At 45.5% G+C, this 12,683-nt stretch overlaps 1 protein-coding gene and 2 pseudogenes across 1 annotated transcript; all 3 read left to right on the top strand.

The window, feature by feature from the left end:
- Positions 1 to 754: 754 nt before the first annotated feature.
- On the top strand, positions 755 to 3,956 carry LOC109485835 (annotated as a pseudogene).
- A 2,123-nt stretch (positions 3,957 to 6,079) lies between these two features.
- Positions 6,080 to 7,837, top strand: LOC109485834 (annotated as a pseudogene).
- Positions 7,838 to 9,411: 1,574 nt separating this feature from the next.
- On the top strand, positions 9,412 to 12,044 carry LOC109485833. Its single transcript, XM_019789508.1, has 3 exons — positions 9,412 to 9,775; positions 10,105 to 10,404; positions 10,813 to 12,044. The coding sequence occupies exons 1-3, from the start codon at positions 9,412 to 9,414 to the stop codon at positions 12,042 to 12,044; spliced, it is 1,896 nt and encodes a 631-aa protein (XP_019645067.1).
- The last annotated feature ends 639 nt before the right edge of the window (positions 12,045 to 12,683 follow it).

Raw genomic sequence — 12,683 nt, 5'->3', positions numbered from 1 at the left:
GCTTGAGTAGTTAACAGTATTATTTTTCCTTGTAGATGTGTTAATCCCTGGATTAACTATGTTGAAAAATAAAACAATGTTAGCAAAACGGGTTTTCGTACCATCATGGGCAACTACTTCACTGAGTATTCATATACAATGTGTTAACACTTGCCACCAACGCGAATACGCAAGTTTGCTGTATCTCCGATGGTAACTTAGCCGACGGACGTTAACGACATATCTGCCCATTTTCGGTATGATAATCACCGTCAGAGGGCAAAAATTGATGAACGCGCTTATGTCATCCATAAAAAAACTTGCTGTGACCTTTACGGCAAATACTGAACAACTCAAGCAGTCATTCAGGCATGAAGTTGCAAAACCAGCTGTACTACGTAACAATTAAGGTCAAAGGACGAAGACAGTTGCCTTCGGGGGTGACAACTTGGCATATGCATGGTACCAAACATATAGACGTTTCTTCTTCAAATTGTTTTTCCTTCACGACAGAATCATGGCGGTGCACTACCTACAGACGACGCCTGTCATGATTGTTATTTACCTGATATTAACTCACCAGACCACAGCTACAACAGAAGAGTTTCGAGTCTCCGTACCAGAAAACGTGGCTGTCGGACAGGCCATATTTACCGTACCTATTACCCAACTTGGAGACAAAGCGGAACTTCCGTGTACCAAAATGGACGGGGATCCGCATTTTCGCTTCAACGTGACCGAAAACTGCACCATTCTGGTCGCCCAACCTCTGGACTGGTCTGTAGAGTCGACATATCTGCTCAACATTCACAGGGGATTGTATAGCACCAGTGTCGAGGTGCAGTTGACTGACGTTATGGGCTACCCTCCTGTGTACAACGACTCATGCGAAACTCCTACCAATCCTAAAGGTCGAGTATCAGATTTACTCTTTAGTTTTACGTTCAGTACGCAAGTGTTGACCACAAACGGTGATGTTCTGTACACAAGGGAGCGTCTGAAGGATATCGTCTTCACGGGCAAAACCTATGATCCTTGGAGGGCTAACACAAACAACAGTGACTGTACTTTCCATTTAGCTGCATACTTAACTTATGCTGATGATGTCATTATGTTCAAAGATATATATGAGAACGGCATACGTCAAATGATATGTAGTGTGGGGTCTGATAACCCTGACTTATTAGCTGAGTTGTTTGATGCACATCATAATCACGAGGACGAAACAAGACGAATTCAGAAATTAAAAAAGTTTGTTCCTAACAAAATCGTAGACGACGAGAATATCAAGTATTTCATATTATCCACGTGCATTTTTCCTGCAAAAGAAGCCAAGTTATATTCCTGCAACATTCCTACATTTCTACTACATCCTCCAGTCAGGTCCCTCAACAGCGACGCCAGGATAGAAATAGCAAGCGTTGAATATATAGATATAGAAGTACGCCCCATGGGCTGCCCTGTTGGAAAATACGGCTTGTTCTGTAATAAGAACTGTATCTGTAAGAACGGCGCCCGCTGCCACGGGTTTAACGGCGCCTGCAAATGTGCCCCCGGCTGGAAAGGAGTGGCCTGTGACATTCCCAAGCCAGACGTTTCGATGACCACGACACCTAGAGACCCTCGGGAAATCTACACTTCCCGCAATGTGGCTTTACATTGTAGGTCACACAACATTGATACCAAAGTCATGTCTCTGCGATTTCCAAATGGTTCAATGAAACTGGTTAGTGGTGAGAACCACATGACTGTACTTGTCGCAAACATACAACTTGAAGATAGTGGACATTACATTTGCATGGTTCTTGACAAAGATGGACTCACTCTAAATGCAACAATGGTTCTTGATGTTCATTGCCCACCGGACCGCAAGGGGGCCGATTGTGATGAAGTGTGTGATTGCCTGCAAGGTGCCAGCTGTGACCGGATGGCAGGATGTGTCTGTCCGCCGGGATGGACGGGAACCAGGTGTCAGACAAAATGTCCCCGTGGAACGTACGGTAAAGACTGTACAAAACGCTGCAGCTGCCAGAATGAGGCGAGCTGCAGTCCTAGCGGAGGCAGGTGTAACTGCACCGACGGCTGGTACGGAAACAACTGCGGCAAGCCGTGCCCGAGCGGTCTTTTGGGTGGAGATGCCAGCAGCCTTGTGTTTGTAAGAACAACGCCACATGCAACAACGTGGACGGTAGCTGCACATGTGTAACACCGTGGACGGGACGGTACTGTGACCAATTGCAGACAAGCACAGATCAACCATTGCTGGAAATCCTGATCCCGCTAGGCTCTTTAGTCCTGTTGGTTGCCATAGTGACGACCATACTCTTCAAAACAGGATTTCTGGCTTGCTCCGTGCCTGAAACAGGCGAGGAAGAAAAGATACTTTTCGAGCTGAGGAGAATGGAGCAGGACCTAGCACAGACTCTACAGCCGGGCTGGCTCGGGCGTTGGGAGAAGAAGGCCCGCCATCTCACTCCTGGTCCCCTGATAGGGGAAGGAATGTTTGGGAAAGTCAGAAAGGCACAGCTACGCACGGCTGGAGGGCGGCTAGACGTCGCCGCCAAAGCAGTTCGCATGGAGGACGCGCAGTCATATCGAGACTTCTACAGGGAAGCAGCCATACTGGTAGCCGTGCACCAAGTGCAGGGACAAGACGATAACGATCGCAATGAGTCCAACATCGTTCGACTTGTGGGGCTCATCACCAAGTCTGCGGAGAAGTACATCCTTCTGGAATATGCCCAAAAAGGAGATCTCTTGGGCTTCTTACGAGGGATAAAGAACCATAATCAGGAGTACCAACTTGAAAATCTTCTATTATACGCAGTTCATATAGCACGAGCTCTGCAAGAGCTGGAGCGCCTGAGAATCGCCCATCGTGACGTGGCCGCTCGTAACGTCCTCATCACTGCTGATGACGTGGCCAAGTTGGCTGATTTTGGTCTGGCCAGAGATGTGTACGCCACCACTCAGTATGTACGAGCCAACCGCCCAGGCCTTGACGAACTCCTGCCGCTGAAGTGGATGGCGCTGGAGTCCATCGAGACCGGCGAGTACACCTGTCAGAGTGACGTCTGGTCCTTCGGCGTGCTGCTGTGGGAGATCGCCACGCTGGGACAAGATCCGTGTTACGATGGCAGAATGCAGCTCACTTTTTCTCCAGATGGTAGGAATTCTGAGGCAAGGAACAAGGATGAATAGGCCGCCGGAGTGTCCGGAGGACCTGTACCGACTGATGAGGGCGTGTTGGCGCGACGTTCCTGATGCAAGACCGACTCCAGAAGGGATAGAAAAGAGACTGATGCAACTAAGACGCGCACTGCTCCCACATGAAGCCATTCAAATGGAGACAGCCTTGTAATCATTGTGAACATCACTTGAAAGAAAAACTTTAAAATGCGAACTGTTGTGACTCCATGAATGAGGTCAGTGACCTCCGCAGAGTACTGGAAAAGTTGTGTTTGTATCTGTACGTTCGCAACTGTTACTCACGATCCCTTTGATGCATTGGTATGTAGTTTGGCATGTCGCTCGTCTGCTATCATGTGCGATATATACAATGTATGATGCACATTATTTTACCGTAGCAATGTTAGAGGTCATATCATATTTCACAAAACACCCCTATTTTGATGGACGCATGGAACAGGTTAATAGTTTTGTCGGCCCTTGTGGGTGTGCGATAATAGCGATTTTCCAAGCAGATATTGGGTGGTTTGTGCCAGCTATTTTTTGTCGGTAGTAGCGTCATGGCGGATGGCTGAAGAGCTATCGGTGTTTCAACTAATGCAAATTTGTCTGATATTGGCATCCACTCCCGTTACTTAGAACATTTTTCGTTGTCATTTCATGCTTGAGGCGTTTGTTATGATTCTATCAAATTGTTTTAATTTTGTCGGCACGATACACCTTGGCCACTCCGCCAAGTGATACAACTTCATGTATGACCAATTAACACTTGTTACGCCTTCATAGTGCACGTGCCCATTGTGTTGTGATGCTCTATCATGTTAGATTAGATCTCAAGAATGCTCAGTAGACTCAGGATATTACTGTTACATTTCCAAAGGCTACTTATTTTTAACTAGGAAAAAAAAGTATTTTACTTTGCTCAAAATATGTAACATTCGTTGGATGATGCCATTTATTTGTTCTGTGGCTATACGTAAAATACGATTCCACTGGTAACTCTGAGAAACAGTATGTCTGAGTAGTTTATAGTATTATCTTTGTAGATGTGTATATCCCTCGATTAACCAGGTTGAAAATAAAACAATTTAGCAAACGGGTTGACGTACCATCATGGGCAGCTACTACACTGGTATTCATATGCGATGTGCAAACACTTGGCATCAAACGCAAGCAATTGTGTCTCAAATTTGCTGGATCCCCGATGTTAACTTACCCGACAGACGTTTACGACATATCTGCCCATTTTCGGTAAGTTGACCACCGTCACAGTCTTTTTAAATCAGACAAAAATTGATGCACGCGCTGATGCGACGTCATCTATAAAAATGACTTGCTGCGGCCTTAACAACATATAATGAACAACTCATGATTGCAAGCAGTCAATCAGGCATGAAGTTGCAAAACCAGCTATACAACGTAACAATTAAGGTCAAAGGACGAAGGCAGTTGCCTTCAAGGGGTGACAACTTGGCATATGCATGGTACCAAACGTATAGACGTTTCTTCTTCAAATTGTGTTTCGTTCACGACAGAATCATGGCGGTGCACTACCTACAGACGACGCCTCTCATGATTGTTATTTACCTGATATTAACTCACCAGACCACAGCTACAACAGAAGAGTTTCGAGTCTCCGTACCAGAAAACGCGGCTGTCGGACAGGCCATATTCACCCTACCTAGGACCCAAATTGGAGACAAAGCGGAACTTCCGTGTACCAAAATGGACGGGGATCCACATTTTCGCTTCGACGTGACCGAAAACTGCACCATTCTGGTCGCCAACCCTCTGGACTGGTTTGTAGAGTCGGCATATCTGCTCAACATTCGCAGGGGATTGTACAACACAAGTGTCGAGGTGCAGTTGACTGACGTTGTGGGCTACCCTCCTGTGTACAACGAAACGTGCGAAACACCTACCAAAGCTAAACGTGGCGTATCAGATTTACTCTTTAGTTTTACGTTAAGTGGGGAAGGGCTGACCACAAATGGTGATATCTTGTACACGAGGAAGCATGTGAAGGATGACTTCATATTCTTGCACGGTACTACCTATGATCCTTGGAGGGCTGACACAAACAACAGTGACTGTACTTTCCGTTTAGCTACATACTCAACTTGGGCTGATGATGCCATTTTATTGAAAGATATATACGATAACGGCATACGTCAAATGACATGTAGTGCAGGGTCTGATAATCACGATTTCATAGTTGAGTTGTTTTGGACATCACGCGACGACGAATCAAGACTTAAGAAATTAAAAAACTTTGTTCCTAACACTATCGTAGACGACGAGAATATCAGGTATTTTATATTATCCAAGTGCACTTTTTCAGGGAAGGAAGCGAAGCTATATTCGTATTATTCCTGCAACTTTACAACATCTCTACATTCTCCAGTCAGGGTATGGCACGGCAACGCCAGGATAGAAATATCAAGCGTTGAATATGTAGATATAGAAGTACGCCCCATAGGTTGCCCTGTTGGAAAATACGGCTTCTTCTGTAATAAGAACTGTATCTGTAAGAACGGCGCCCGTTGCCACGGGTTTAACGGCGCCTGTAGATGTGCCCCCGGCTGGAAAGGTGTGGCCTGTGACATTCCCAAGCCAGACGTTTCGATAACCACGACACCTAGCGACCCTCGGAAAATCTACACTTCCCGCAAAGTGGCTTTACATTGTAGGGCACACAACATTGATACCAAGGTCATGTCTCTGCGATTTCCAAATGGTTCAATGAAACTGGTTAGTGGCGAGAACCACATGACTGTACTTGTCGCAAACATACAACTTGAAGATAGTGGACATTACATTTGCATGGTTCTTGACAAAGATGGACTTGCTCTAAATGCAACAATGGTTCTTGATGTGCATTGCCCACCGAACCACAAGGGGGCCGATTGTGATGAAGTGTGTGATTGCCTGCAAGGTGCCAGCTGTGACCGGAGGGCCGGTTGTGTCTGTCCGCCGGGATGGACGGGAACCAGGTGTCAGACAAAATGCCCCCGTGGTACGTACGGTAAAGACTGTACAAAATACTGCAGCTGCCAGAATAATGCAAGCTGCAGTCCTAGCGGAGGCAGGTGTAACTGCACCGACGGCTGGTACGGAAACGACTGCGGCAAACCGTGTCCAAGCGGTCGTTTCGGGTGGAGATGCCAGCAGCGTTGTGTTTGTAAGAACAACGCCACATGCAACAGCGTTGACGGTAGCTGCACATGTGTAACACCGTGGACGGGACGGTACTGTGACCAATTGCAGACAACCAGAGATCAACCATTGCTGGAAATCCTGATCCCGCTAGGCTCCTTAGTCCTGCTGGTTGCCATAGTGATGGCCATACTCTTTAAAACAGGATTTCTGGCTTGCTCCGTGCCTGAAACAGGCGAGGAAGAAAAGATACTTTTCGAGCTGAGGAGAATGGAGCAGGACCTAGCACAGACTCTACAGCCGGGCTGGCTCGGGCGTTGGGAGAAGAAGGCCCGCCATCTCACTCCTGGTCCCCTGATAGGGGAAGGAATGTTTGGGAAAGTCAGAAGGGCACAGCTACGCACGGCTGCGGGACAGCTAGACGTCGCCGCCAAAGCAGTTCGCATGGAGGACGCGCAGTCCTATCGTGACTTCTACAGGGAAGCAGCCATACTGGTAGCCGTGCACCAAGTGCAGGGACAAGACGACAACGATCGCAATGAGTCCAACATCGTTCGACTTGTGGGGCTCATCACCAAGTCTGCGGAGAAGTACATCCTTCTAGAATATGCCCCGAAAGGCGATCTCTTAGGCTTCTTACGAGGGATAAAGAACAACAATCAGGAGTACCAACTTGAAAATCTTCTAGGATACGCAGTTCATATAGCACGAGCTCTGCAAGAGTTAGAGCGCCTGAGAATCGCCCATCGTGACGTGGCCGCTCGTAACGTCCTCATCACTGCCGATGACGTGGCCAAGTTGGCTGATTTTGGTCTGGCCAGAGATGTGTACGCCACCACTCAGTATGTACGAGCCAACCGGCCAGGCCTTGACGAACTCCTGCCGCTGAAGTGGATGGCGCTGGAGTCCATCGAGACCGGCGAGTACACCTGTCAGAGTGACGTCTGGTCCTTCGGCGTGCTGCTGTGGGAGATCGCCACGCTGGGACAAGATCCGTGCTACGATGGCAGAATGCAGCTCACTTTTCTCCAGATGGTAGGGGTCCTGAGGCAAGGGATAAGGATGAACAGGCCGCCGGAGTGTCCGGAGGACCTGTACCGACTGATGAGGGCGTGTTGGCGCGACGTTCCTGCTACAAGACCGACTCCAGAAGGGATAGAAAAGAGACTGACGCAACTGAGACGTGCACTGCTCCCACCTGAAGCCATTCAAATGGAGACTGCGTTGTAATTGTGAATGCCAGTGACCTCCTCGGAGTATTGGCATAAGTCGTGTCTGTATGTTCGCAGCTGTAACTCACGATCTATTTGTTGCATTGTTATGTAGTTTGGTATGTCGTCTGATAGTATGCGCGATATGATGCACGTTGTTCTCTTTATACCGTAGCAGTTTTCATGGGTCATGTAATAGTTCACAAGACACTCCTATTTTGATGGACTTGTTGAACAGGTCAATTTCGTCGGCCTTTATAGGTGTGCGGTAATAGCGGTTTTTCAAGCAGATATTGGGCTGTTTGTGCTAGCCGTTTCGTTTACTGTAGATGTAGTAGCGTTATGTCGGACGGCCGAACAGCTGTCGGTATTCAAAGGCATCCAATGTAATTTCCTGAGAGGAAATCTGACCGATATTGACATTTACTGTTATTACTTAGCAGGGAGATGCACAGGAACAGCAACTAGTGATCACTAGTGGCTAGTGGACTGTAACGGTTTGTTATATAAGTTTTCAAAAATTTACATAGAACACCTGATGGTTTATTATTTCTATGACAGTAGATGAAGGAGTTGGTAGATGAGGAAACGATTTTAGACGGCAGTTTTATAATAAACAATATATGCTCAGTATTTCCTCGAACCTTGCTCGAACGCACACGCACACCCGTCGCCAAGCACACGTATAATAAATAATTCATAGCATACGCCAATTGTATCATGATCTATAGCCACACCTGGAGGGTATTTCTGCATGACTTGATGATCATTGTTTGAAAACAAGTAGAAGCAGAAGTAGGTGTGGGCAATTTCTCACCAGTTTGTCTTTCAGACTCATTGATATGCAAATACCCAACAGAAAATATTGATATAGAGTAAATATTTATGATGTATACGTACGTATATACGTATCAGACAGGTTTCATTCGGCAGCAGACAAACGGCAACTGAGACTACTAAGTCCATTTGGAAAACCAGACTGTTCGTTTTCCGTACCATCTGAAGGTGTGATTTTTCAAGTTACTCTACTCAGGTGAGTTTTTGATCACGCTCCTCCGTAGTAAAAGTTTACACTACCGATGAGGAATATTGTAAACGTTGCACGGCTAGGCGACCATTTTTTATGAATTACAGAAACAGATCTTAAGGAATATCTGCATGTAGTGAAACGTTGACAACGGTTCAAACGTTACGTAGTGCTACGTTCGACACATTACGTAGTGCTACAACTTGCGTAAAGAGTGGGGAGCTATGGCTTCATTGCGTCATCAAATAAAATATTATGTAACTAAGACGTGATGATATTTTTATTGTGCCGTTCTACAACAACCAATAGCCAGAATATAACGGGCTCTGCTCTGAAAACACGTGCCACAAAACTATGGTAATTGGAGCCATACGAAAATTATATTTGCAATGTTTCCAGCTTTTAGCAGTCATCAACGAAAAACGGGTGTAGAGTATTTCATTGTTTTTGCCCTCACGTGCCTGTCTGAAAGTGAAAGCGAAAGAACCAGTTTTGATTTCGTGGGCGCCGCCCTGATAAATTATTCATAAATTGGTCGCCGCTAGAAATCTACTGGATGTTATTCAGTAACAAGTCCCCCTATTCACCTATTCATCAGGAGCACTGTGATATTGAGAGAAAAGGTCCTTATGTCTTCTAATGAGGTTGATTCCTGTGGATTCAGAAGGGTGCAGTCCACAGATTTGATTTGGAATTCCTTGTTTTGGGGCGGTAGAAATGTGTGTTTTTACTTACATGAAGACTTATCTATTGTCTGGCATACAGTATGCAGGTAAATATGACTGTGTAATTTAGTCAGTATACTGTCCTCATTTTTGGTTGACTGAGAGTTTGTCACTTCGTTTCAGAATGGAGACTTCAGGAAAGGTGACAGAGGATGACATATTTCATTTCGATTTCGTGAGCACCTTACAGCGTATATCTGATGAGCTGACAGAGAAAAAAACGAGGCTCTTGAAGTTGTATTGTAGCCACTTGATTCCAAAAGGCGTTGCAGAAGGACTTCCTGACGCGATTGACGTTTTTCAAAAACTAATAGAACTGGACAAAATAGATCCCTATAACTTGGAATTTCTTGAAGAGATCTTGCGCAGAATAGGGCGAGCAGACCTGGTTAGGGACGTTGTGAGGCCGTTCCAATCGTCTGAGCGAGAGATTCCGGAGAATCCCGAACTACAACCGGGAACAAGTACGGATGGTGCAAGTGCTGATGGTGAGTAAAGTAATTTACTTTAAGAAGATTTTTGTGTAATTTACTTTAAAAAGCTTTCAAAACTTTCCCCTAATAGTAGGCCACTGAAATTCATTTCAAAAGCGGGTATAAAGATAGGTTTTATTTTTACGTATCTACATGACCGTTTCGAAACTCATATCCAGTTGTTGTAATGAGTAACTGTTTCTGGCGAATCTGACTTGTTTAACATGACAATGTTTTATGTCATCACTTGGAAAATGTTGTCACTCCCTGTCACAATTATTTAGTTTGCGGAAGAATCCATTTTTACTATATATAACGAACACTGTTTTTTAATATATTTCCAGGCGCAACATCGGACCTCCGCGTCGTCCTTAACGGCCCAACAGGCATGACAAACGAAACCGTAAATCATCATAAATACAATCTAAGATCACTGACCGGCGCTGGAGGGTCACAGGTCAAGTTCAGGGGTTACAAGAAACACGAGAGCATCCTGATGCACTACACCATACCGCGGGAGAGCACAGTGGTACTGAGGCTCATGGCGGATAACTCCGACCCTAGACTTGTGTTCATGGGCGTCAAGTCACTGCAGATTGACGCTGAAGCACCAATCGAAGTCACTCGGGCGGAGCTTTTCAACGGTATGTTGAATTAGGTCATCACAGATAAACTAACGCATTTGACAAAATCTAAGCCTTTAAAATGTGCATTTCAGAAATCAATTAGCACTTCATGAACGCTCAATTTCTAAAAAAAAAACTCTATGTACTTCTTATAGACATATATTATCAAAAGAATTTAAAAATTCTCATGTGGTTTGAGTAGAATCTCTGAGAGTCTCCCTCTGAAAATGTATAAAGTTTGAGAATCTGTTGTAGGGTTGTTCTTTTTTCTTCCCTTAATCTAAAATTGCTTGAAACTTGTTGCCTGATCGCTTGCAAGACCATGCCATCCTTGCATTCATTTTTCATTCTGCATACATACCCCAGAAATATGAGATATGTATATAATATAGGTCTAACAACGTGCAAAATCATTTTACGTCACAGATATCAAGAGACAGCGTACCGTCGATGACATGGAGGTAGGATGCATTCCCCGCATCAAGCAGCAGAGGGCGCCAAGGAACCGGACCCGCCTGTCCGCTCTGAACCTGTTCTCAGACACCCTGCCCCTCCATTTGCAGATAGCAGAGAGTCTGGAGTACCCGAGTATCCAAAACCTCAGGAAGGCAAACGTGGGTTTCAAAACAGAGGTAGCTAAAGAGTCACGCGAGGGCACAACAAGGGGAGAAGGGGACGCTGTTGCAAAAGGAAAAGAAGAGACCACTGCAATAACAGGCTCGGACAGAGCGGGAGATGAAAAAGAGAAACTACAAACCGAGCACAAGCAATCCACAGTAGCAGGGGCAGAGGGAGCAACGCGTCATGCTACTGCAGCCTCTTTTCAAGGTGGGATCACTTACGGTGGGAAGGGATCAGAGCCCGGTAAATTCAAGGAACCTCGAGGTATTGTGGTGTCGTGTAGTAACGAGATATTTGTAGCTGATCGAGGAAACAAGCGAGTCCAAGTCCACAACACAGAGGGGGTGTACCTCCGCCACTTCCCAACAGTCCTATTGGGTACAAAGAATAATTTGATATCACCATCGGATGTGGCTATGAACGGTAAAGGCGCACTAGTAGTAGTGGGAAAAGATGATCACGAGTCAACTGAACTTATCGCACAGTACAGCACGGACGGGACCGCCTTGGCACAGTTTGAGCTTCAGAAGAGTAAGCGATTCCCGCGTAGGGTTGCGGTGGACCTTCGCAATAACCACATCCTGGTGACTGACAACGAAGGTGGTGAAGTTCAGGTGTTTTGTCCGGACGGCTCTCCGCTGCGGAGATTCGGACATCCACAAGGTGAGATGACAAGCCCACGGTACATCACTGTGGACGGGGAAGGAAACATCCTCGTGACGGACTGGGACACTCATTCTGTCTACATGTATGACGAGTCCGGGAACTTCCTGCTGAAATTTGGAGGTGAGGGAAGAGGTGAAGGTCAACTTATGTATCCTAGCGGCATCTGTACAGACAGCATCGGCCGCATCATCGTGGCGGACTCTGGGAACGGGAGGGTACAGATGTTCACACGTCACGGCGAGTATGTCCGGACCATTAAGACTGGGAGCAGGATAATATCGCTAGGAGGTATTGCGGTGGGACCAGAAAGGCAGCTGGTACTGGCTGACTTGACTAGCCATTCATTGACTGTCTTTCAAAATTATCTGTGATTAAAAAACTCAAGATTTGCATGTTGCTGTCGCATCTGACAATAAAAATGTACCTTTTTCAATCCACAATTTTTACACAGTATATCCATACGCATGTTTCATTTGCATCAAAGATTTAGTGTCCGCTCCATTTTTTCATGGTGATATAAGAAATATTTATAATTCGTCTGGTAAACATGGTGGAACTCTGGTTGTTTCTGCATGTAGTAATTTTCCCTGTATTTTCCAACTAGATTTAACACTGGAATAATAAATTCTTTAACTATCCTATCATGCCAACTTAATTGTGGTTTTCTATCTATTGAATTAATATATATATACGACAGAACACATTACAAATGTACTCAAGAAAGTTTTTGTGGCACTTTTATCACTTCCATGTTCTTTAGAGCCATGGCAATGCGAACAGTATACATGTAGCGTTAGCTTTATAATTCTGCCGAGTTATAATTCTGTACCAACAAGTACCTTAAGTCTGCGATGTGAAAAAATGGTGACTTTAAAGAAATCTTTAAATCCAGAATCAGTAATCCACACTCCAGATATCCAGGTGTACAAGACATTCTTAAGAAGGCCTTGATAAGATTGTTTTGTTTTTTTCAATATGCCGGCTACCCTGGGTTCATTGTTGATCCCCCA

The sequence above is a fragment of the Branchiostoma belcheri genome, unplaced genomic scaffold, assembly GCF_001625305.1.
Source record: "Branchiostoma belcheri isolate BF01 breed outbred unplaced genomic scaffold, Haploidv18h27 scaffold781, whole genome shotgun sequence".
NCBI lineage: Eukaryota > Metazoa > Chordata > Leptocardii > Amphioxiformes > Branchiostomatidae > Branchiostoma > Branchiostoma belcheri.
Note: the sequence above shows the minus strand (reverse complement) of the source record. Positions and strands in the feature narration are given on the sequence as shown.

Bases quoted from the DNA above. Each gene is read 5' to 3' on its own strand.
- LOC109485833 (XM_019789508.1), top strand. From the start codon at position 9,412: ATGGAGACTTCAGGAAAGGTGACAGAGGATGACATATTTCATTTCGAT. The intron at 9,776-10,104 runs GTGAGTAAAGTA...ATATATTTCCAG, and splicing joins GGATGGTGCAAGTGCTGATG to GCGCAACATCGGACCTCCGC. The intron at 10,405-10,812 runs GTATGTTGAATT...TTTACGTCACAG, and splicing joins TCGGGCGGAGCTTTTCAACG to ATATCAAGAGACAGCGTACC.